At 41.5% G+C, this 23,803-nt stretch overlaps 2 protein-coding genes across 2 annotated transcripts in view; both read right to left on the bottom strand.

Moving 5' to 3' along the window:
• Nucleotides 1-522: 522 nt before the first annotated feature.
• rxfp3.2a (relaxin family peptide receptor 3.2a) lies at nt 523-5,182 on the bottom strand. The gene has a single exon (XM_037530823.1). It carries the CDS (start codon nt 4,958-4,960, stop codon nt 3,731-3,733), a length of 1,230 nt encoding a protein of 409 aa, XP_037386720.1. The 5' UTR covers nt 4,961-5,182; the 3' UTR covers nt 523-3,730.
• Nucleotides 5,183-11,144: 5,962 nt separating this feature from the next.
• The window catches only part of creb3l3b (cAMP responsive element binding protein 3-like 3b), a 51,355-nt gene continuing 38,696 nt past the window's right edge, over nt 11,145-23,803 (bottom strand). The window contains exons 9-10 of the mRNA XM_017697064.2: nt 22,335-22,431; nt 11,145-12,567 (exon numbers count right to left, since the gene is read on the bottom strand). Of these exons, the coding sequence (XP_017552553.1) occupies nt 12,302-12,567; nt 22,335-22,431 (363 nt within the window). The 3' untranslated portion in view covers nt 11,145-12,301. The remainder of the gene's footprint in view (nt 12,568-22,334; nt 22,432-23,803) is intronic.

The raw sequence follows: 23,803 nt of genomic DNA, 5'->3' as shown, positions 1-23,803 counted from the left end.
CTCAAATGACAAAGCTTTGGCACCGTAAAGTATGTAACTTATCAAAATATAGCTGATTCTTACTCTTCATTTAAATAAAGTTAATTAAAGCTCAAACATCATAATAATGACTTTAGTATGGATGAATTTACTGTGGATATCTGCATTTTCTTACGTTTTTGAACCTCACTCTTTACAACACCTTCTATATTTCTATCTTTATTTCCCTACCAGTAGCACTCTCAGTCGCCCATATTCTTCAAAGTTCTTTTTTTTGTGTGTATAAACCCTGATCTGGGATCAGTTTCTGCCTTTTAATGTACTTTATAGTGTTCTGTGAGACTACATTGACTGATAAGATGTGACTATAGATCAGTATTTTTAATCTGAGATATTTTTACATTGAACTTCACTCAAATGCTACTGTTACTTCAACATTAAGATGTTTGAGCGCTGATTAGGACTCTTATTTTACCAAGTAAACCAGTCTAAACTGCTTCCAGTAGAAAACAAAGGAGACTGAACTTAAAAAATATACTGTTTTATTTACACTCGAGTCATTTACATCCAGTATAAACCAAAATAATGAACTGAATATGAGGAGCAACACATGCGGTGTTTTCTATGCAGGAATTACAGTCTAATTTGTCATAATGATTATATTAGAACTCAGGCAGGCAGCCGAAGCCTTTCATGCCACTTTCAGTATTCAAGTCAAGAAGCTCTTCATGTGAAGAGGGGCAGAGGAGTGAAGCAGGGTTTGTGTTGTGTGTGCGTGTGTGTGAGTGTAAGTGTTAATTGACCTCAATTTTAATGTGGTACATATTGCATTTTCTGAAGGAGGCTTGAGACGGATCTCACACACAATGGACACTGCATGCTCCCCTAAAAAAGTCCTAATATATATACATTATGGACTAGAAGTGACATGGTGATGTGGGTGTGAAATGGCTCGGTCCAGCCAAATGTTTTTCATGCCTGAAAACGTGTGATTCTTGTTCTGTGCATGTGTGTATATGGACCATTCTACCGAATTAGTTTGCACTGCACTAAAAAAAATAGTTAAAGAAACAATTATGTGTTGAAATATTTACAAGCAGGGCCAGAGTGGGACTTGTTTTTACACCAGGAATTACATGATGCATATCAGCCCTGCTCAACCTCTGCACACACACACACACACACACACACACACACACACACACACGCACACACACACACACACACACAAAATTTTGTGCAAAATACCTTTTTTCTAAAAACTGTGCATTTCCATCCTCTTCATTTCTTCCTCTTATTTACTATTTATATGCTGCACTAGCCACGTTTACATGCAGCCTATTAATCCTTTAATAATCTGACTAATAGCTCAATTGGAACAGAATAAGTCCAGGTAAACGCCTCAATAGTCTAGGAAAAGTCTAGTCCTATTGAGACCATTCGGAGGCTATCTGATTGAACGAGGTGGGTAATCCTGTAAATAATCTGCTAAATAGGAGAATAACGGCAGTGTAAACGCCTGAATCTGATTACATTCTAATCGGAACGTATAAGTACGTTCAGCACATGCGCGTTGCGTCATAGCGAAAGTTTATACCATTCAACATGGCGAGACAAAGTTTATGCTCTCAGCTTCAAAAGACAGCGGTGGGATGGACGTCCAGCTTATGTGTCTCAGAGCACGACGTCTTCCTCTCGCCACTTCTTTTATAAGTACAGGTGAAAGATGCTTTTCTGAGTCTGACATCAGTTTAAAGCAGTTAAAAACACAAGCGCGTCAACTAGAAACTCATCTCACACCTACTGGAACGTGGTATGGTAACGTTTACTCTAAGCGCTGCTCCATGCATGCGCGTCATTTTCCATCTGATTATTGCAGTGAGCATGTAAACGAAGACTTTCAGAGTGAGCATTAACACCTCAGTCTGAATCTGTAATCGGATTATATTCAATTGGACTGGCAAAAATCTTTGCATGTAAACACAGCCACACTGAGAGGCCCAAGGTGGCTAGTTAGTGGTAAAATAATAACTGCTGAAAGCTTTTAAACGTCTGTATAACATTTACAGTCCTAATATATAATGCTAGCTAATGCTAGCCATGTAAGTTAAGGTCAGCTTTTCTCACTGCCTACCTGCTCGGATATGTCCTCATCCTCTTTAAGTAGCTCTTTCATTCTGTTGTTGTTGCAGCTGTCCATCTTCACGTGATGTTCAAACAACAACCTCTACATTCACAATGCAAAGCACAGTGATGAAATCGGTAGAGAGCTGCCTGTCGTGTCAGCCACTACTGTCATGCTGAATTTGAACCTCTCTGGGATTTTGTTAGATTCTTATTTGAATCTCCATTCTGCCTTAAATAGTGCGGAAGCTACATGGAAGGACCTGTACAAGCGTCTGAATGGAACTGCATCATTTCAGGTGGAACAGGTCATTAGAGTAATGTTATCATGACCCACTGTATGAGTGGCAGTTACAATTGGTAAACCATGGCTGTTCCACATGAAGGCTGCTGGTTTAATCCCTAAATCTCCACACATACACACGGATGTAACATTTATAGTCTGAGCGTTCCGGGGCTATAGGCGTGAGTTTATATTAGCTCACACTAAGCACCCCACCAGGAATTCTCACGACTATGCCGATTACATTTGGCTGACGCTCTTATCCAGAGCGACTTACAGTTTGATCATTTTACACAAGTAGGCAAAGGTGGTGTTAGGAGTCTTGCCCAAGGACCCTTATTGGTATAGTGTAGGGTGCTTGCCCTGGTGGGGGACTGAACCCTAGTCTACAGCATAGAAGGCAGAGGTGTTAACCACTACACTACACCAACAACTCTGGGAATGTTACAAGGGTGTTATGATCTATTTAAAGCCAAGGCATTAATGAAGATAGCAAAATGCCCCAAATGAAAATGAAATGAAATGTAATGAAAAATGTGTGTATTTTTGTGTGTACAGCTGTTCAAAGCTGTGTTTGCTAGTCATGCACTGGCTAGCACTTTGTCACTACCGAAACAGTCACTAAACATTAGGTAAGGTGTTGACCGTGTTAGGACTGTTTTGTCACAGCAAAGGCATTTTAGTCTAAACTCCAAGTCAGTTACAAGTCCAAAATGTGTTTTGAACTCTGGCTTTAAACAGTTCAGTAGAATGATCCATGTACAGTCTATGTGCGGGCGTGCATGCTTGCCTGTGTGGCTTCTGCTGAGTATGTGCAGTGCGCCTAAGGACCGCCTGCTGGATGAAAAGGTTCGAACAGTTCAAGCCTCAAGTCTTCACGGCAGGGAAACACGAAACATCGAAGAGTCCACAGTGAAAAAGATTAACGAAAAATCCAACATGACTACAGTAAAAAAAAGAAAAGTAAGACTGCAGAGGAGTGTTACCCCCCCCCCCACCCCCCACCCTCTCTCTGGCAGGTTACCCTGTTTCAACTGTTTACAAAGTCAAAGTCAGGATTACTTTACTAGTTCATTAAAGCCATTGCGCGCTCCCGCGTCCTCGGGATTAGTAGAGTCAGTTGAGGTTTGCAGAGCTGTGAAGTTTCTGAATCCCAGCGCTTTCCTGTGGATTATACCAGTTAAGCCCCTTAATGTCTGTTAAACTTCTCATCACAGCTCGCGCGCCCTGCTGCATGTGAACACCTGGCAATTCCTCCCCTCCTGGTGCTGCTGCGTGACCGTCCCGGTCGCCCAGGTTTCGAGCGCATTCCTAAAATCCTTCATGTTTGCGCGCGCGCCCCTTTCACAACCCTCCGTCCACGCGCACCACGGCCAGTCCCTGCGTAGACGGGGGCGGCGGCGGCGCCTCGGCCACCTTCTTGCCCCTGCGCGTGAGCCTGGCTAGGGTGTGCGCGGACGGCGCGGCCTTAAGCAGCAGCTGCTTGAGCCCGGCGCGGTACTCACGACGCACGAGGCAGTAGAGCACTGGGTTGAGGCAGCTGTTGGTGTGCGCGAGGCACACGGTGAGCGGGAAGGCGTAGGCCTGCGCGTTGTAGAAGGCCTTACTGAAGGGCACGAGGTCGAACTTGATGAGCACGCCCCACAGCGTGAGTGCCTGGTTGGGCAGCCAGCACACGAAGAAAGACAGCACGACCACCGTGACGGACTTGGTGACGCGCGACCGGCGCCGTCGCCGGCCGCGCTCGCGCTCCTCCGAGCTGGGCAGCGCGCCGCTACTCACGCGCCTCTTTAGCACGAAGCGCAGCAGCAGCAGGTAGCACGCGCAGATCACCACCAGTGGCACGAGGAAGCCCAGGAGCACCTTCTGCGTCTGGTAGAGCCCGAGCAGCAGCTGCGGGTCCCAGCCGCCCGTGTCCGGGAAGCGCACGAGGCACAGCTCGTCGTCGTCGGCCACGCGCGCCGTAGTGGAGTAGACGGCGTGCGGCAGCGTGGCGACCAGCGCCACGAGCCAGATGGCCACGCTGGCGCGCCGGGCGCCGCCGCCGCCAGCGCACGCGGCCGCGTCCGGGACCGTGCGCAGCGAAGAAGCCAGCGCGCAGTAGCGCGCGACGCTCATGGCTGTGAGGAAGAAGACGCTGGCGTACATGTTCATGGTGGTCACCGAGCTCACGAGCTTGCACATGAGCTTACCGAAGGGCCAGCGGAAGTCCAACGCCGTGTCCACAGCCCAGAAGGGCAGCGTGAGGACGAACTGCAGGTCCGTGGCCGCGAGGCTCATTACGAAGCAGTTGATGGAGGAGCGCCGCAGGCCGTGGCGCGAGCGCAGCACGCACAGCGCTAGCACGTTGCCCACCAGGCCGAGCGCGCACACCACCAGGTACACAAGAGCGATGGCCACGCGCAGCGCCGCGCTCGCGCCGTCCGCGTGCGCCTCCACGGCGGGGTCCTTGGAGAGCAGCTGGAGCCAGCAGCGCAGCGAGAGCTCGCTCCGGTTCCACGGGTCGTCGCCCTCGTCCGCGCCCAGGGCGCATGGGCTGGAGCCGAGCGGCGACACGCTGCTGTTCGCCTGCATGTCTCGCCAAGCCCGGACGGGGTTTAGATGACCAGCGAGGCGGACGGTTCCCTGTCGTCCATTCTCGAAGTGGCTTCGCTGTGATCGCGCTGCTGCGCGTGAGAGAGTTAAAGGCGCTAGAAGCGCGAGGACTTCTCTGCTTCCCGCCACTCGCGCACAACTGAGCTCGCGCGGCGCTCTTGCGGGGTTTATAGCCACGCGCTGCTGGTGAGAGAGAGAACCCAGCGGGAAGCGCCCATCCTCGAGCTTACTGTTAGGAGGGGGAACTCCTCCGAGTTTTCAACATTTCTGCGCCGTTAAGTGGTTAAGATGTAAACATAGTCATCCCGGGTGGTTTGGTGTGAAATTTAATTTAAGTAAACTTACTGAGTCAGGATTGTTCACAGTGGTTTTGATAGGAACCAGACGTCCTCCTGTAAAAGCTCCCTCACAGAAAGTTGCTGTATGAAATGGCCTGAGACATTATCTTACGACAGATTTGTGATAAAACTTTGGCCTAAACCACATTTTAATTGGATGGATACATGAAGGGTGGTCTAAGGCAGAATAATACCCAAAGGGAACTTATTTTTTCCTATTTACCACTGGTTTACCATCAACATTACATATAAAAAATCAGAAGTCGTCTGAGCTCACTGGTGGTTTTGGATAGTAAACAAAACAGCTGTATTTGTGTTGTAGACATTGAGACCGCTGGTTCCTATCAGCACCACTGTAAAGAAATCTGAAACACTTTGAAAACTTGGTGGAATTCCTCTTTAAAGAGAAGGCTCATGACAGACCAGTGGCTTGTTTTGGTCCGCTCGAATCATATCAGTGAAACTTGGCTAATGAGTTTATAAACTGGATAATTAAAACGGGAAACTAGTTTCTGAAGCTTTACTAATGGAATTAATTGCTTAGAATGAAATGAGCTCATTACAGTTCACTAATAAAACCAGCTAGCAGGTAATGTTTGCATGGCGGATCATTCTCAGCACTGCAGTATCACTGACGTGGTGGTGGTGGTGGTGTGTTAGTGTGTGTTGTGCTGGTACGAGTGGATCAGACAGCAGTGCTCCAGTTTTTAAACACTGTGTCCACTCACTGTCCACTCTATTAGACAGTCCTACATTGTTTATACATCTTGTAGATGTAAAGTCAGACACAGTAGCTCATCCGTTGCCACACAGTTTTTGTTGGTCATCCTCTAGTCCTTCACCAGTGGTCACAGGACGCTGCCTACAGGACACTTTTGATTGGTGGACTATTCTCAGTTCAGCAGAGACACTGAGGGGTTTAAAAACTCCAGCAGTGCTGCTGTGTCCAGTCCACTCGTACCAGCACAACACACTAACAACATATCGCTGTTGTTGCAAGAAAACCTCGTCTCTCCAAAATGCTAATTTTACAGGAGAAGCAAAAAACTTACTGTACTTTTAATGCAAGCCAATGGAGCCATTGGTCATTTTGGGCTGTTTCTTTTGGTCCATTCTTCGTGACATTTACACACAATATAAAGGGCAACAGGCATTTTCAAATTTTGTAAAAAACGACAAAATAAGAGATCCAAGGTTTTCTTCCAACAGTAGCGATATGCAGAGAAATAGATGGACTACAGTCTGTAGCTGTAGCACTACATAGTGCACCTATATAACAAGCAAAGCTGATAAAATGGACAATGAGTGTAGAAACAAGGAGGTTTTAATGTGATGCCTGATGAGTGTAGGGTAATTTTTTTGGCATGCCAAATCAACATTTTCACAGGCCAACTTTGGGCAGCCCTGATCTATTCAGTTTCGATTCCTTTCAGCCAATTCCAAAAGCTCAGATGAAGCTTTAGTGACCTTTATTTGTCTGTTGACCAAGTTGTGTGTCTAATTTCTGCTGTTACATTGTGGTATATACACCACTTCAACACTACTCAATATTCTCTTCGTTTTCTGCAACACTGAGAAAATGTCGGCACCACCTAAATTCCTTCTAGAGTTCATTTCATCATCTTTCACATCTGGGTGTTTGTATATGCAGGGTTTGTTTGTGTTGGTGCATGTGAGAGCTCGGCGTGCCAACACATCCGGGGTGAAAGAGTATTTTCCAATATACGTTTACTGTCCAAATCTGTCTCCATTTGCATTTGAAAAGGGTTAATAATATTACGCGTCATATTTGGCCACAGGCTTCATTGGCATGCAAACCAAGCCAACTGAAGAGAGGGAATGAGAGAGAAAAGAGAGATGCAGGCTGCTTAGCATTCTGTGCGTAGTCTGTCAGGCAGTTGCCTGGCGGCTCTCTTCTTACGCCTGTAGTGCATGTACTTATCTTCAGCTCCATCTGTACTCCCCCTCTACAGAGTTTTAAAAATACACCTCCCGTTCAAACTCACAAACTGTTCTACGATTTGCGCATTGCTATGGTCACAGCTTTTGGGAGCCAAATCTTCACAGCTGGATTACCTAACTGCTGCTACTCAATGATGCACTCTAGTTAATTAAGTATCACCAATCAATCCTGTTCCTTCAACACTAATAACAAGACATTAGCAATAAAGTGTTGCTAAACATGCTAATCTTTCGGAAAAGGAAAGTGCCTAAACATGGGTATTTACCCCAGAGCGGAAGGTTAAACAGCACTAATTGCTGATTAATATTAATAATAATTAGTAATATTTAAAATTAATTAATTAATTATTTTTTATTTTTATTTTTTATGAACTATTCTCCTCATATGTGAATCATTAGGTACATTTTGCACAGGAACATACTAACAGTAAAGGTATCTTTTATAATGTTAAAGTCTCTGCAAGGCAAAGGGTGTAGAGGTATGATGACATGTACAATGAGTTCAGCAAAAGTGAGACAGCAGTTAAAGTCGATGGTGGTTAATTTGCAGCTTTTCAATTCTCCTGTAGTAAATTGTAATGGGCAACGTATTGAGTGGTCTAAGCCAGTGGTTCTCAATACTCTGACCACTGCCCTGCACATTATAGATTCCCCTGCTCCCAACACACATGATGCAACTAACAAACAAATTAAGAAGCCCTTCCTGAGGTGAACTGTGTGCATTGGAGTAGTTCTAAAATAGGGGTGGCAAACTCAAGTCCTGGAGGGCTGGAGTCCAGCACAATTTGGTGATTTTCCTGCTCAAACACACCTGAATCAACTCAGCCGTTATTTGCCAGGTTTAGTTGGTGTTTTAAGAACAAAATCACCAAACTGTGCTGAACACTGGATCTCAGTTTGCCACCCCTGTACTACAACATTCAAGGAAGTGGTAATCCTAGTCCCGCGGAGCCAGGCGAGATCTAATAATGAGACATGTCTGGGGACAACATGTTAAACCTTTACTGCTGTATTGCAGCAAAATTCTCAGCCAACATGGGTACGCCCCCCCTTTAAAAATGACCCCAAATTCCTCTAGCCTGTGCTCTTTTGAAATCCAGAGTACAATCAAAATACAGCCTCGTTGCAAGATTTCATCTGGACACATAAGACTACTCTACTCCAGGAATCTGGAATTGAGAAACACCATTCTAGTTTAGAACTAATGTTAAATCAGAGGTCCAACTTTAGACCCAAAGGAGGACAATCAAGGCTTGATCCACCTTCTGAAAAGCAAACAGAGTGTGGTACACTAATATTCTTACAATTTGTATGTAATTATTTATTTCATTATTTACACAGGAATGGCCAAAACCTCATTAATGAGCCATGTTTACAATGCAATTAGTTACAGCAACAAAGATTAACACTGAGCCTCATTTGCTTATTTACAGCTACTTTCAGGTTTTGCCCTTTGTAAACCAAGCTAGCGTATAAGCATTAACTCATCATATCTCCACATGGTAACACCAGTAACAGCCTTTGCAGTACTTTAAAATATTGATATATGTATTTATAAACATTATAAATACAAGTTGAATACTAGTTGTCAACATCAGCTATCCACGGAGAGTGTTCAAATCATGTCAGCAAATATTTAAGGATCTCTCTTCTTGGATAAACAGAGCAATATGACTTTGGAGTGTAGTGTGCTTAAGCAACAGTTCAGAGCAAAAGTTGTCATTTAAGAAAAGTCAGTACAAAATGAAACACCAGGATTCTTTTTTCATCTTTTTCCCCTGGAGACTTCTCTACACTTAGTCTGACGTGACGAGTTAATGACAGGCCGGAATCACTCACTGCTGCTTCTGCCTGACAAGCTGTACGGTCTCTGGATGTGACTAACCCACGGGAGACCACTGCTTTTACCTCTGTATATCAACAACAACAAATGCCAATAAGTCATTTAATTCCTCTAAGCGTCTGCCTCACTCTCTACAGTGCCAGAAAACATGGAAAAATAGTTTCACAACTGGTCACCAGAGCACCTTTGACAAGAACATTCATCTCTGGCCCTCCTGTGCTAACACTCAGAGCGTCCAATTACAGAAAGTATTTTTGGAGCTAATGTGAAGATGGAGATGAAGAAGAGGCAGAGCCGATTAACTCAATCTGCTGATGCTTCATCTATTGTCTGTTAACCGTGTCTATCATCTCCCCAATTCTCTGTTCTCTGACTAGCAGAGGAATGCTCAGCTGGGAAGCTAGCTAAATATTCCCTGCAGCCTTTGGCCTTAAAATCCCTGTGTGCTTTGGAGGGGTCATTCTCATGAAACCACCTGAAAATATGTCCATAAATGTTCGAAAAATGTTCGGAAAAGGATGGCATGCCCACTCCAGGTAAGGGGAAAGGACCTGCCCCAGGTGGAGGAGTTTGAGTATCTTGGGGTCTTGTTCACGAGTGATGGGAAGAGGGATCGTGAGATCGGCCGCAGGCTGGGACAGGCGGCAGCAGTAATGCGGTCACTGTACCGGACTCTAGTGGTGAAGAGGGAGTTGAGCCAAAAGGCGAAGCTCTCTGTTTACCGGTCGATCTACATCCCAACCCTCACCTATGGTCATGAGCTGTGGGTAATGACCGAAAGAACGAGATCGCGAATACAAGTGGCGGAAATGAGCTTTATTCGTCGGGTGGCGGGCTACACGCTCTGCGATAGAGTGAGGAGCTCGGTCATCCGGAAGGAGCTCAGAGTAGAGCCGCTTCTCCTCCGCATTGAGAGAAGCCAGTTGAGGTGGTTTGGGCATCTGATCCGGATGCCCCCTGGACGCCTCCCGGTGGGGGTGTTCCAGGCACGGCCTACCGGGACAAGACCCCGGGGTCGCCCTAGGACCCGCTGGAGGGATTATGTCTCCAAGTTGGCCTGGGAGCGGCTTGGGGTCCCCGGGAATGAGCTGGAGGAAGTTGCGGGGGACAGGGTCATCTGGGATTCTCTGCTCTCCCAACTGCTACCGCGACCCTGTTTGGACTAGCAGGCAACGATGATGATGATGATAATGATGATGTTCGAGTGCCATAAGCATCACATAGATAAAAATATTCACGTTATTTAGTAGATTATTGATGCTCTATATGGTTCAGCATGTTTTACCTTAATTCTCATTATGTCCACAGATGTGTTTCTCATTATTATCGCTTTGTTTTCTTTAATTAGATAGAGTTTGTATTATAAAAAAGACAGTGTCAGCAGAAGAAGAGACTCAAGTGTAGCCATGATCTTCTGCAAGAAATGCTCTTTATTGAACACACCAACAGAAAAGAGAACATACTGAGCACTGCATTTGATGGGGAGGTCACCTCAAACCACATACTTCTCCCCAACGGTGAAACACAAAACCCATAGCCCTCAACACTAAATAATGCAAAAAACAACAGAAAACAACGTAAAGAACAGAAATAGTTCCTTTTCAGCAGGGTGTGTGCATACCATGAGCCGTAGCATGAGGTCATTGGCATAGCCATACCTACAAAGCCTCAGCCTCCAGCGCCAGTCAGCAGCAGAATGCTGCAATGTATATTGTGCCATATAGAGCTGGCTGTGCTGCCATAGGAGTGCAGGAGGCATGGCAATACAAAGCAGGGAGGAGACATCACAGTAGGAGAGACATTTAATGTTGTTTAAGTTGTTGATGCTTGTTTAACATTTGTTTACCTGGGTGGTAGGGGGTAGTTAGGTGGGTTAAGTGTCTACCATGGTGCAGAATCGTATGGTTAGAAGAGACCAGCCTGTTTCACAGCCACATCAGTTAGTGCTAAGCTGTAGTTCTCCCATGCTGCCTGTTCAATAAAATATATATACATACATACATAACATTCATTTTAGTTATCAAGTTGGGTTCCAGTATTTGTCATGTTCATGAAAATAAGCCATATGCATTTTTTTGCAGACCAACACTTTTCCTCCAATCGTTTTCAATGAGAGATATGTTTCGTGGAGTCACTGACTACCTTGAGCTGTATGATTGTAGGACTGCAAAATGTTCACAACAGAAACAAAAAGCAGTTATGTTCTGTAGTTTAGCTTGTTTTAGCTTGCTAGATAATAGCATGCTCATGTCTGCGACCAAATCACACTCCCTCTCGTGTTCTATTGCTTAAATGAAAGGTACAATAAAAATATGTTGTTTGGCATTATTGGAGGCAAACGTGAAAATAACTGTGTCCCTGTCAAATTTCTGACCAATGAAAGAACTCGTGTGTAATGTGTGCTCTTGAGCCACTGTAGTATGGAATCAAATTATTTTTAGTCAGGAAATAGTATGTAATGTGTTGTTTTCATGATGTTCTAATGGGCCTCAACCTCAATGCAACAACGCACGAGTGATTCTCGCTGATAGAAATATTTAGGTTTGCTTACTTTGTCTTTGTCTAGATAATGTTTTTCAAAGAGAGGCTATTTTCTGACGACCGTGTGGACACTTCCCATGGGATTACATTTCATGCAGTGGAAGAAACAGCTAGTGTGAATACATCTAGTTTTACCTTTAATAGTTTGATTTTAACATGCACAACAACCTAGCTTTAAACTGGAGCAACGTATGGCCCAGCAGATGTTAATGAGTCATCTAATTTGCACAAGAGATCAAAAGCAGTCAGAAAAAAAATCCTGCGTGAGAAAAACGTCTTTGAAAAAGTTTTTTTCTTTTGTTAACATATGAAAGTTGCTCCTATAATGAATTCCAGGGACATGATGTGCTAACATTGCTGGCTCCCTTTCCTTATTAACTTATATCAATACAAAACAGTTGGAGTCAGTAAAGAGTGGCATCAAAAGGATTCAGTACAGCCTGTCAAAGCAGTCCCTAACTCTTTCTGAATGAACTTGATGTTGTCCATGATAATGTCCTCGCTAGCTGGAGCAGTGAAATCAAAGCAATTGTCAGTATTCAATACTACATTCACTTTTCTCCCTTAACACCAAAAAACCGCTCGTTTTTGCTTTTTTGGGTCACACGACTGCATCCATTCAGATGACTCATTACATCATTTCCTGTCTTCCTGATGATACGGTCCCAAATCAGGGCGTGACAGCCAACCCAATGTGGCCATATGCCCAGTGATGGGGTCACCATGGTGATGCTCCTTGTCTCCATAGCTACGATTGTGGAGTAGACTGTCCATGTCTGCATATTCTGGCCTGATGTGCATCTTGGTAATCATGGGGGTGGCCGTCTCCACCACTCTGTCCACGGAGAAGACTGGCTGCAGGCTATGGACCTCCAACACAGAGCGCAGTGACCGCGACTGGACTAGAAGTGGAAGATACAAGCAAAAAAAAGCATACTTAATAGTAAACAAAATGAATATTAATCATTTTACATATAATTTCACTGTGTTGTCTTTGTCTTGTGGAGCTATGTCTTTGTCATTGTTAGCACATATAAGTTTAGCAACCATTATTTACAATAAACAACCACTGTAAATAAGGATTTGTTGTAAACAGCCTGCCTAGTTAATGAAACAGTGGAAGTACCGCAGTTCTTTTTACAGGACTTTACAGTAATTAGCTGTTATTGGCAAATTATTTTGAGAAAGACCAGTAGTCTTGAACAGCCTTGCTCTGAACACTTTAGCACAGCATTTTGTATGCCAAGATGGTGTTTTGTGTTTGTTTACTAATTAATCTTGTACAGTTAACAACTGTTATATAAGTGCATGTAACTCAGAGAGTGAATAGGTCAGATACAGTGATAAACAGTTTCAGGATTATTTAACTGCAGCTGCTATATGTACAGTCAGGTCCATAAGTATTTGGACAACGACACAATTATTGTCATTTTGCCGCTGTACACCACCACAGTGGATTCGAAATGAAGCAGTCAAGATGTGGTTGAAGTGTAGACTTTCATCTTTAATCCAAGGGGTTTAACAGAAATACTGCATTAACTAGGAATTACAGGAATTTCACATAGTCCCTCCATTTTCACAGGCTCAAACGTGCTTGGACTGTTCACTGATAGGCAGTTTCATGGCCAGGTGTGGCCTGTTCCTTCATTATTTCATGACAGATTAAGAAGATAAAAGGTCTGGAGTTGATTCCAAGTGTTAAATATGCATTTGGTAGTTGTTAATGGGAACTTAATATGTGGTTCAAGAAGGTTGATGCAAGTGAAAGGGGCCATCACTAGACTGAAAAAACAAAATAAAACCTATCAGAGACATATTAGAAACTTTAAGACCGGCCAAATCAGCAATTTAGTACATTCTTTAAAGGAAAGAATGCACTGGTGGTCTCAGCATCAATAGTCCTTGAAGACCACTGTAAAACATGGTGGAGGCAGTGCAATGACATTGGTATGCATGGCTGCCAGTTGAACTGGGTCACTGGTGTTAATTGATGATGTGAGAGCTGTACTTTCTGCTCAGGTTCAGTCAAAAGCTGCTCCATACACCATACAAAGCAACCCAAGAGCTTCTTAAGACAAAGGATTGATAGAATCAGGCACCTGACCTCAACTCAACAGAGCTTTTCACTTACTGAAAACAAAACTGAAGGCAGCTGCAGGAAAGGCCTAGCATCGAAAGGGAGGAAACTCAACATTTGGTGATGTCAACGTTTACCAGACTTCAGGCAGTCATTGAGTGCAAAGGATTTGCATCTAAGTTTTGAAAAGAATGCTTGTAGTTATAATGGTTAGTTTGTCTGATTACTTTTGAGCATGCTAAAATGAAGGGGCTATGTAAAAACATCTGTAATTTCTAAACACAATTTTTTAATTAAAGCCTTTGTATTACAGCTGAAAATCTACACAAAAATGTGTTGTTGTCTAAATACTTTTGGACTGTAAACAGTATTACACGATAAAGAAAGGACTTTTAAACACATAGCAGATATTCATATGTGCTTTCACAGGGTAGAGTTTATATTTTGTTTATTGTAATAAGAACCCTGCTTTCTCTCCTCTCTCTTGGGGAACTGTTTTCCGAAGGTTTTGACCAATCAGATTGTTGATGTGAGGTGCAGAAACTGCTTGTCATGCCCCAATTGCTTGAATTAAACATTCATTATTTCTCATTATTTCTTTCAGATTCTTTTGAAAAAAGTGGAGAAATTCCATTTAAAGCACACGTTCTAAACTTTCAATAGATGTCACATTTGTGTATATAGGAGGATATTTTTTTTATTTTGATGTAAATGTAATTCCTTACATAACTAACCATCTACTAAATTGTAGACAAGTGTAATTACTTCAATGGTACAGTAGCTTCACTAACAGTCATGGAATCTAGAGCTGTGTGCAAGACATTGTTTTTGTATTCAGCTTAACTGAAGGGACAAGAAACAGCTATAACCTTGTAGGCCTCAGTGAGAATATGGACCTGTGTAATCAGCTGATCATCATTTGTAACTGCTTCAGCGCGCAATGTGCTCAATATTCAATTCACAATTAAGTAGCTGGAACATCTCGGTCATTTTGCATAGCAAGTTAATTTCACCTAGTGAACTGAATGAACCAATCAGGGGTGGATAATTAGATGGTATGGGATGAGTGTAGCAGAGCTGAAAGAGGCAAAATTGGACTGCATGAAGTGGCTTGGGGCCCTGGAAGCTATGAACAAAGCAGCTGGTTTAAACCATAAATCAGCATTTATAAAGAGGTTCAACACCTCTTAGACATAATGGGGGAGTCATGACTGAAGCACTTGTTAGAAATTCAGTGAAAAAAACAGTAAAATGGCATTTTTACATAGACCACACCAGCCTTTCAGGCTGACTTAACACAAGCATCCAACTGCTGAATTAATGCACAACACAGCAATCAGAGTTTCCACTATTTAATTTTAGCAACATTTACAGTATCTGGTAGTAATTTAGTTTGTTTGTGTGGAAAATCATCCCTGTCCTGGTTTTATTTCCCTTGGACATGATTGATGTTATTGCATGAATCATGCATATAAGATCCATCAATCAACAATTCTGTAGAGACATCCAGTGAAGGCATTTTCTGGATTGTTTTCTTGATATCATGACTTATTTGTCTTGTGATCTCAAGGTAACAAATATTTTCTCCAGATCACAACTTATTTGTCTTGTGATCTTAAGATTAGAAATGTTGTTTTATCAAGATCACAGCTCATTTATCTTGTGATCTCAAGATAAGAAATGTTTTCTCAAGATCACAATTTATTTATCTTGCGATCTCAAAATAACAGATTTTTTTTTTTGAGATCATAACTTATTTGTCTTGTGATCTTAAGATCACAAATGTTGTTTTCTTGAGGTCATAACTTATTTGTCTTGTGATCTTAAGATAACAAATGCTGTTTTCTCTAGATCACAACCTGTTTGACTTGTGATCTCAAAATTGCAATTTTTTTTTTGTAGATGACAACTTGTTTATCTTGTGACAATTGTTTTCTCGAGATCACAGCTCATTTATCTTGTGACCTCAAGATAAGAAATGTTTTCTCAAATATCACAATTTATTTATCTTGTGATCTCAAAATAACAAATGATGTTTTCTCAAGATCATAACTTATTTGTCTTGTGATCTCCAGATGACAAATGTTGTTTTCTCAAGATCACAGCTTATTTGTCTTGTGATCTCAAGACAACAAGTGTCTTCTCAAGATAAACTTGATATTCTTGATAAACCTGAGATCACGAGAAATATCAAAAATATATTTTAAAAATCTACATTTTTTTATCTTGAGATCACAAGACAATTAAGGGAGGAAAGTACCTGATGTTTTGTGAACATCTTTGTAAATAAGCCCAACAAAGCCAGTATACAACTGAGTGATTAGTTTTACAGTTAGATGTGATAATTACACTGTGTGCACAATTATTAGGCAGGTGAGTATTTTGACCATATTATCATTTTTAGGCATATTTTCTAACTCCAAGCTGGATAAACTTGAATGCTTAATGGATTTAAGCATAGCAGGTGATGTGTATCTGTGTAATGAGGGAGGGTCAACACCCTATATCAAGGTGTGCATAATTATTAAGCAGCTTTTTTCTTTAGGCAAAATGGGCCAAAAAAGTGATTGAACTGACTCTGAAAAGTTAAAAAGTACCAAAAGTCCCTCAGAGGGATGCAGAACTCTTGAAATTGCTAAGATATTGGGGCGTGATCACAGAACCATCAAACGTTTTGTTGCAAATAGTCAACAGGGTCGCAAGAAACGTGTTGAGAAAAAAAGACGCAAATTAACTGCCAAGGATTTGAGAAGAATCAAGCGTGAAGCTACCAGGAACCCATCCTCCAGTTCTGTCATAATCCAGAACTGTAGCCTAGCTGGAGTATCAAGAAGTACAAGATGTTCAGCGCTCAGAGACATGGCCAAGGTAAGGAAAGCTGAAACCTGACCACCACTGAACGAGACACATAAGCTGAAGTGTCTAGATTGGTCCAAGAAATATCTGAAGACCAATTTTTCAAAGGTTTTATGGACTCATTAAATAAGAGTGACTCTTGATGGACCAGATGGATGGGCCCGTGGCTGGATCAGTAACGGGGCAGAGCTCCACTTCGAGTCAGACGCCAGCAAGGTGGAGGTGGGGTACTGGTATGGGATGGTATTATTAAAGATGAGCTGGTTGGACCTTTTTGGGTTGAAGATGGGCTCAAAATCAACTCCCAAGCCTACTGCCAGTTTTTAGAAGACACTTTCTTTAAGCAGTTGTACAGGAAGAATCTACATCTTTCAAAAAGACAATGATTTGTATGCAGGACAATGCTCCATCACATGCATCCAAGTACTCCTCTGCATGGCTCGCCAGTAAAGGCATTAAAGATGAAAAACTTATGTCATGGCCCCCTTCCTAACCTAACCTGAACCCAATTGAGAACTTGTGGGCAATTCTTAAATGGGAGATTTACAGTGAAGGAAACCAGTACACCTCTCTGAACAGGGTCTGGGAGGCTGTGGTTGCTGCTGCACAAAAAGTTGATTGTCAACAGATGAAGAAACTGACAGACTCCATGAATGGAAGGCTTATCACTGTTATTGAAAAGAAGGGTGACTATACTGATCACTAATTTTTTTTTTCTCAGAAATGTTCATTGAAAAGCTTTGAGTTGTTTGTTTATAATTCTCACTTGAACAGATGAAAATAAAAAAGTGTGATGGGAAAATATGTGTTTTTCATTTAGTGGCATAATAATTCTGCACCATTATAGTTGCCCTTTAAATGTGCACATATAGATTTTCTCCTAAGAAAGCCAAAACTTCACTTTTACTTTCTTAAACATTCATGTTTGAGGTTTATTAACATTTTGGATTAACTGAGAGCACTGTAGCTGGTCATTAATAAAAATAATCCTCAAAAATAAGACTTGCCTAATAATTGTGCACACAGTGTATAGTTAAGTTATAATACTAATCGGCATGTGATTCATAAACTTTCATATAACATGGAAACAAGTGGAGGTTTGAGCGCAAATGATGAATCAGCTTTAGTGCGTGAAATCAAGCGCCAGCCTACCAGTACCTCATTTACATAACCTTTACATGAAGCACGCCCTAATTCACCCAGATTTTTCAGTAGGAAGTCAATAAAATTACAGCATTAAATGGCTCATGATGCTCGTGGTGATGGTGCTCGTAGGAGTCTGAGGCCAAGCAATGAGTTCACTGTTCCCTCTATTGACCAAACTTTACAGTGTTGAAATTATTATCTTTGTTTTTTTAAGATGGTAGAATGATGTAATTGTGTGATTATTTCCTAACATAATATATTTGAATGCTGTACTCAGCTGCTTCTGCATAAATCAAGCATGTTCAGGTTAAATTGTTAGACTCAAATTTAATCACACTTCTTCATAAGATGTGAGTTTGACTGTACAGATACGCCAAAGACGAAACTGTGGAATAACAGAACTGTTAGTGTAATTTGTGGACACTCATTTTACGATCAGATTTAAGTGTACGTAACTTTGAAGAATAAGGGCCAGTGTGTCTAAGCCTATGTTTAAACTGTTTCAATGAGGGCATACATCCTTACTTTCAGTGACTTTTAGCTTACTGTGCTAGCCTGGCTGTTGGTTACATTTAAACACTCACATTTCAACTACATTAGGTTATGAGGTCAAAATAAACCAAACAGGAGCTTTATTTGTGCTAAACGTTGCAGGGCAGCACGGTTAAGACATCTGAACTCAAACAAGGCTCCATCTTCCATTAAATGGCGATAGACCAGGAGGCAGTTTCTTCCCTAGAAGAGCAGAGGTGGGTTCACTACAGAATTATATTTATTTAAAAGTTTATTGGTATTTTTTCCAGGACATTTTAATTTTAATTTGCCAGTCTTGCTTAATTTGGTCAGTACCTATGTGTGTAATCCTGAGACTACATCATCAGCTGTACTGCTCAAAAGCAAAGGCAAAACCAGGTTGTCACCACTGATGAGTTTATGGACTAGCTGATTGTGGAGCAGCTGAGCAGGAGAAATCTCCCCTGAGTAGTGTTTGATAGGGATGGTGGGGTCTTAGAGAGAAAATGAATTCGTGCTAGCACAGTAAACTGGATGACAGGCTAAATTGGTACCTGTTGTGATTCCCTGAGCCTCAGAGGAAAACACGGATGTAAAACAATCAATATTACAATGACTTATCTTGCTTGCCTTCGAGCCTTAACACCACCATGGGCCTAGTTTCTTCAACACTGCCTAAAGCAGACTGATTTACAGAGAAACAGCTGATTGTGTGCTAAGGATCTATAACGGTACATCGCAGAGATGTGGAACTGCAAGCATATCTCTCATTGTATTGAGACAGTTCTGTTTCATTCACACTGGGGAGCCTCCACCGATTCTAATCAAATTACTTTGTACAAAAACCTGTTTCCACCACTGAATAAATATCAGTACTAAATGGTTGAGAAGCACTTTGAACTTGCAAAAAAGCATTTTACACTTCAACAAAGCCAGGGGTGCACAGGGTTCAAATGCACCAGTGAATACTGGCAGTTAACAGATGAGTTGAATCAGATGTATTTAAAGCAGGTAAATCACTAAACTGTGCAGGATACCATCCCCTCCAGGAGTGGAGGCTGTACACCACTCAACTAAATAGAGAACCTATCAATTTAGTCTGTTATTAGAGGAAATCAACCAGGGCAAAGGGACAAACCCCCCAGGGAACATCTGTGTCCATGCCTGCTTCGAAGGTTTGTGAATTTGCAGGGCTAAAGTTCACCTAGATAAACTGAGTGCAGGGCAAAATCAACTGCTCCCACATTCCTGCATCCTTTCTCATTTAAATGAAATGACTTTCTTTACTCACATTAGGTGTGCCTGCAGGTTTACATGTTACATTAACATTAAGACGTGTTTTTCCTTCTAATTATACTTTTACTTTTACTTTTACTTTTACTTTTACTAAAAAAATAAACTGTTGCTTTAAAGTGGTTGAGCAGCACTCTGACACAGAAATAGGGCTGTCACGATTACTCTATTAAATAAGATACTGCTGCAATTTTATTTTCTCTATGAATCAACGGTGATACCTTGCAGTTTACATAATGATAATGCATAATTTAAATTCCATTACTGGCCTCTCTTGCAGCAAGAAGTCTGATTGACCATTTACATGCATTTCTTGGCCACGTTGGACTAGATTCATCAAATGTGGCAGTAGCAGCGTGCAAAATGTGCAGCAATGGTAAAGAATTGATCTTAAAGTCTATATGGCTGGTATTTTCACTGGGGTTCTAGGAAACAGCCAATCAAAATCGACATGTAAATGAGGTCATACATATTAAAGACCCATGCTGAGTGAAGCTGTATCTGGCTGCTAGAATAGATAAAATGAAGTAAATTACAAAATAAGAAGGAGAACCAAAACAGAGCTACAATTTTGTGTAAATAGTAGTACATTATTTGTTAAAGATGATTTTAAACTTTAAAAAAGACATCAGATTAATCAAAATCAAATTATAACCATGTAAAATGTAACTTCAGGATTTATAATTTAGCATGTAAGATTTAATTTTTCATTGGTAAGAACTAAAGTCTTTTTCCAATTCATTCTAACAATATTTTGCTGTAACAATTTTTACTAACATGAATTAAAAGTTTTACATTTGGTCTTTTTTTTTCACACAATTCAAAACTAAAACCACCTGCCGAAATGATTACTAGCTTATGTTCCATATGTGAAAAAATTAATTTCATTTGAAAATTAAATTTCATGTGAAAATTACATTCCGTCTACTAAATATTAAATGTCATTTTGTAAAAATTCTGTTTTGACTAGTTAGAATTTTCTATATTAAATATGTCATTTTCGCATATGTAAATTGAATTCCTTAAATTAAAAAATTGGACTAAAAACTAAAACTAAATTAAATCAATTTAAACATGTTAGATTCTCAACATGCCAAATTACTCTTATTTGGATTGCAAGTGAAACCTATTTTCCACACACAGGAGAGATTCATAAAGCACAAAATTTTATGCAGGAATAAGAGGCTGTTTTTAAGTACAGTGCCAGCTAATTCTGTCAATCTAAAAGTCCTGCTCAAGTCTTCTTTCTTACAGTATGTTCTCTTACAACAGCAGCTACAAGGTGTCCTGGGAAAATTAAAAAAACCTAATATGTTCTTTCGCCTATGTGGATTTTCATTTCACCACTAACTTCACATAATCTGTATTTTCATGAATGCCAAAGAGGTAAAAATACAAGAGGAGCTCATTTAGTGTTGTTCATTTGATATTCTGTTTTTCAGCCTTTGATTTGACAGGGAAATATAAACCTCAATCTCGGTCCTCTGAGTTAGTTGACTCTACAAAGGCTTTCCTGAAAATGGTTTCTTTGGTTTTTTGGGTTTAAAGGAGCAATGCAGGGTGCTGTGGTGGCCATGCTGGTCTTCCTCGTGCTCTGAGTCTCCAGCTCTGCAAAAGCAGGGTGACCGCCACCCAGGACTGCTTCTTCTTTTTCTTGCCCTTGCTAGTCTGACTGTCTGACTGACTGGTGGGCCCATGGTTAGGCTGCTGTGGCTTTGACCCATAGCCTTTCTTGCCTGGTCAGTTGTTTAAAATGAAGTGCACATGCACAACTGTGTGTAGTGCCAAACTGTGTGTAGGGCACTGTGAGTCTGTGCCGTCTCATAAGCCAGGGCCTTTTAATCCAGTGTGGTGAAGGTACTTGCATCCGAATTGGGTTTGAGAGGCGCTTCCAAAGGCAGAGACACATTGCGTCATTGCCAAGATATTTCCAGTTCACAGCTGACCATGTTAAAGCCTTTGTTTTTTTAGTCTTCTTCTTCTTTCGGCTGCTCCCTTTAGGGGTCGCCACAGCAGATCATCTGCCTCCATCTTGCCCTATCCACTGCCTCCCTATCTACTGCCTTTTTTTAGTCTAATTGCTTTTATACAAGCTTGTGCCACATTTGATCTACTCATCAGAGGATTTCGCACAAACTAATGGAGTCCATGCCAGCTCGAGTGCACACTGTCACTGAAGCAATAGATTAAGATATTAAATACTAAGACATTCTGAAATTTGTGTTAAAATGTCAAGGATTCTACTTTTCATTCAAATTGTTATGCTCACAGTAGAATTTGTAATTAACATCTTTCTATTAAATTAGAAAGGAGGGCAAAATAGAAGCATTTTCACTGGTGGTCTCGGACTCAACTGTATACAGCGAGCTGTTTGTAAAGAACACTACTATGATGTTTCTAAATACATCTCCACAGATATCTCCACAGATAGTTACAGGAAAATGTTTAAAATTAGAACAAGGTGCATCATCCACTATCTAGGAGGTACTGGATCTGGATCCAGACAAATGAAGCCCTGCATTTAGGGGAAAATGTACACAGAACAATATTGATCAGCTTTAGAACTTGTTGGTTCTCCACAGTGTGCACACGGGACAAAGACACCATTCATTTTTCCAATAGAAAAAACAGACCTAGTGCTCATCCAGATGCTAATGGTGGACTACAAAATGGCAATATGTCATTACTGAAGGAAACCACTGTACGACACATACATTTAGTCTCATTTGTCAAGAATGTATTTTATGCAGCCAAACTACCTCAAGAGATAACAGATAAACTGACCTTTAGCAGCAGTGAAGTCCCCTGGCTGCCCAGCCCCACTGAAGGACACTGGCTGAAGACTGGGGAACAGGATGAGAGAAAAAGACACAAGCAGCACCTGCAAGAGGGTGAAAATACATAGATTTACTTTATAGCTTCAGTTCGTGCTACAAGTTAATCTGCTCTTTGACAGAAGTCATATACAACTTGTACATACTAACACCTGTAAATGTACTCTCTTAAAAAAGATGCTTCCTCAAGGGTATAGCCTAACTGCTGTATCATTTAAGGTGGAACGGGAAAATTTGAACAAGAAGCTGGAGTAAAGGAAGCTAACTTCATCAAGAGTAGAGACATTTAAAGGGAGGTTGCTCCTGCTAGGCAGGTGGGTAACAATAACTGCTTCACAGAATCAGTAGCGACAGTTTGCTAACCCACAATGTCATGGCATTTACTTATGTGGTTTCTGACACTGTATGAAAAATACAAAAAATATGACACCATTCAGTCTCATGATAGCTGCTACTACTGTTTTAGCTATGTGATGTACTTTTGTCCATTTGTATAGATAACAGTGTGTCACCGGGTGTAAAAAAGCACATAAGCAAGTCTATTTCAGATTACTTCAGATTACTCACCAGCCCTCTCCCTCTGTCTGTCTTTCTCTCTCCCTATTTTCTCTGACCTAGAAAGCCAAATGCCTTGACCCAAAATCAGAACAGCTGTATAGTAAAGCAGTGGCTAAACACACACAAGATGCGCTGGAAGGGACTTGCAGGTAATAATATGCATCCTCTATATAATGCATGTCATTCTCCAACATTCAGGCAGGTCATTCTGTTCACTTTTTGGTGCCAATCTGCATTCATTTGATTTGCAATCATTCATTCCTGAGCCACTTATAAATTATTCATTGATCAAAACAAACAGCTTCCATACAAGGGCATCACTCTTTTTCTCATTAATAAAGTTTGCATTTCCATCTAGGTCACTAATCCTCTACGGAGCACAAACACAAGAACAACTGCAATGCAGCGTGTGGCGTATATGAGTTTTACAAGAATGTTTCAATGAAAAACACAATTGAAGTCAATCAGATAAGACATGCTATGGCCCAATTTCTTATTTTTACCCCTACCCCTTGTTTTGGAGTGTCACCTTTCCTCTTGGAACTCAGTCACAGGAGGGGGTGATTGAAATCTTCCCCTAAGAAATGGGACAACCCCAAAATAAAAAAGAACATTACTTCATTAACAGCTACCAGAGGTGCCCTGTATGTGACCCTGCCAGTCTGCAGTGACAGCAGAGGAGCCATAAAGTTCAGCAGCCTTGCCGCTGGTGTTTAGTTCAATTTAAGGCATCATATGCCCTCAAAGACAGAGGGATTAGACATTTGTTACTGCCAACCCCTAATTTTTTGGTGATATGAAACTGAAGTCAGCTATTCCCCATCTTCTTGTGCATATTTTACCGTTCCACTTTAAATGGTG

This window comes from Pygocentrus nattereri, chromosome 19 (genome assembly GCF_015220715.1).
Source record: "Pygocentrus nattereri isolate fPygNat1 chromosome 19, fPygNat1.pri, whole genome shotgun sequence".
Taxonomy (NCBI): domain Eukaryota; kingdom Metazoa; phylum Chordata; class Actinopteri; order Characiformes; family Serrasalmidae; genus Pygocentrus; species Pygocentrus nattereri.
This window is presented reverse-complemented; position numbering and strand designations above follow the sequence as displayed.

What these genes read in the sequence shown, in the direction of transcription:
- rxfp3.2a (XM_037530823.1), bottom strand. Translation starts at nt 4,960, where the DNA reads ATGCAGGCGAACAGCAGCGTGTCGCCGCTCGGCTCCAGCCCATGCGCC.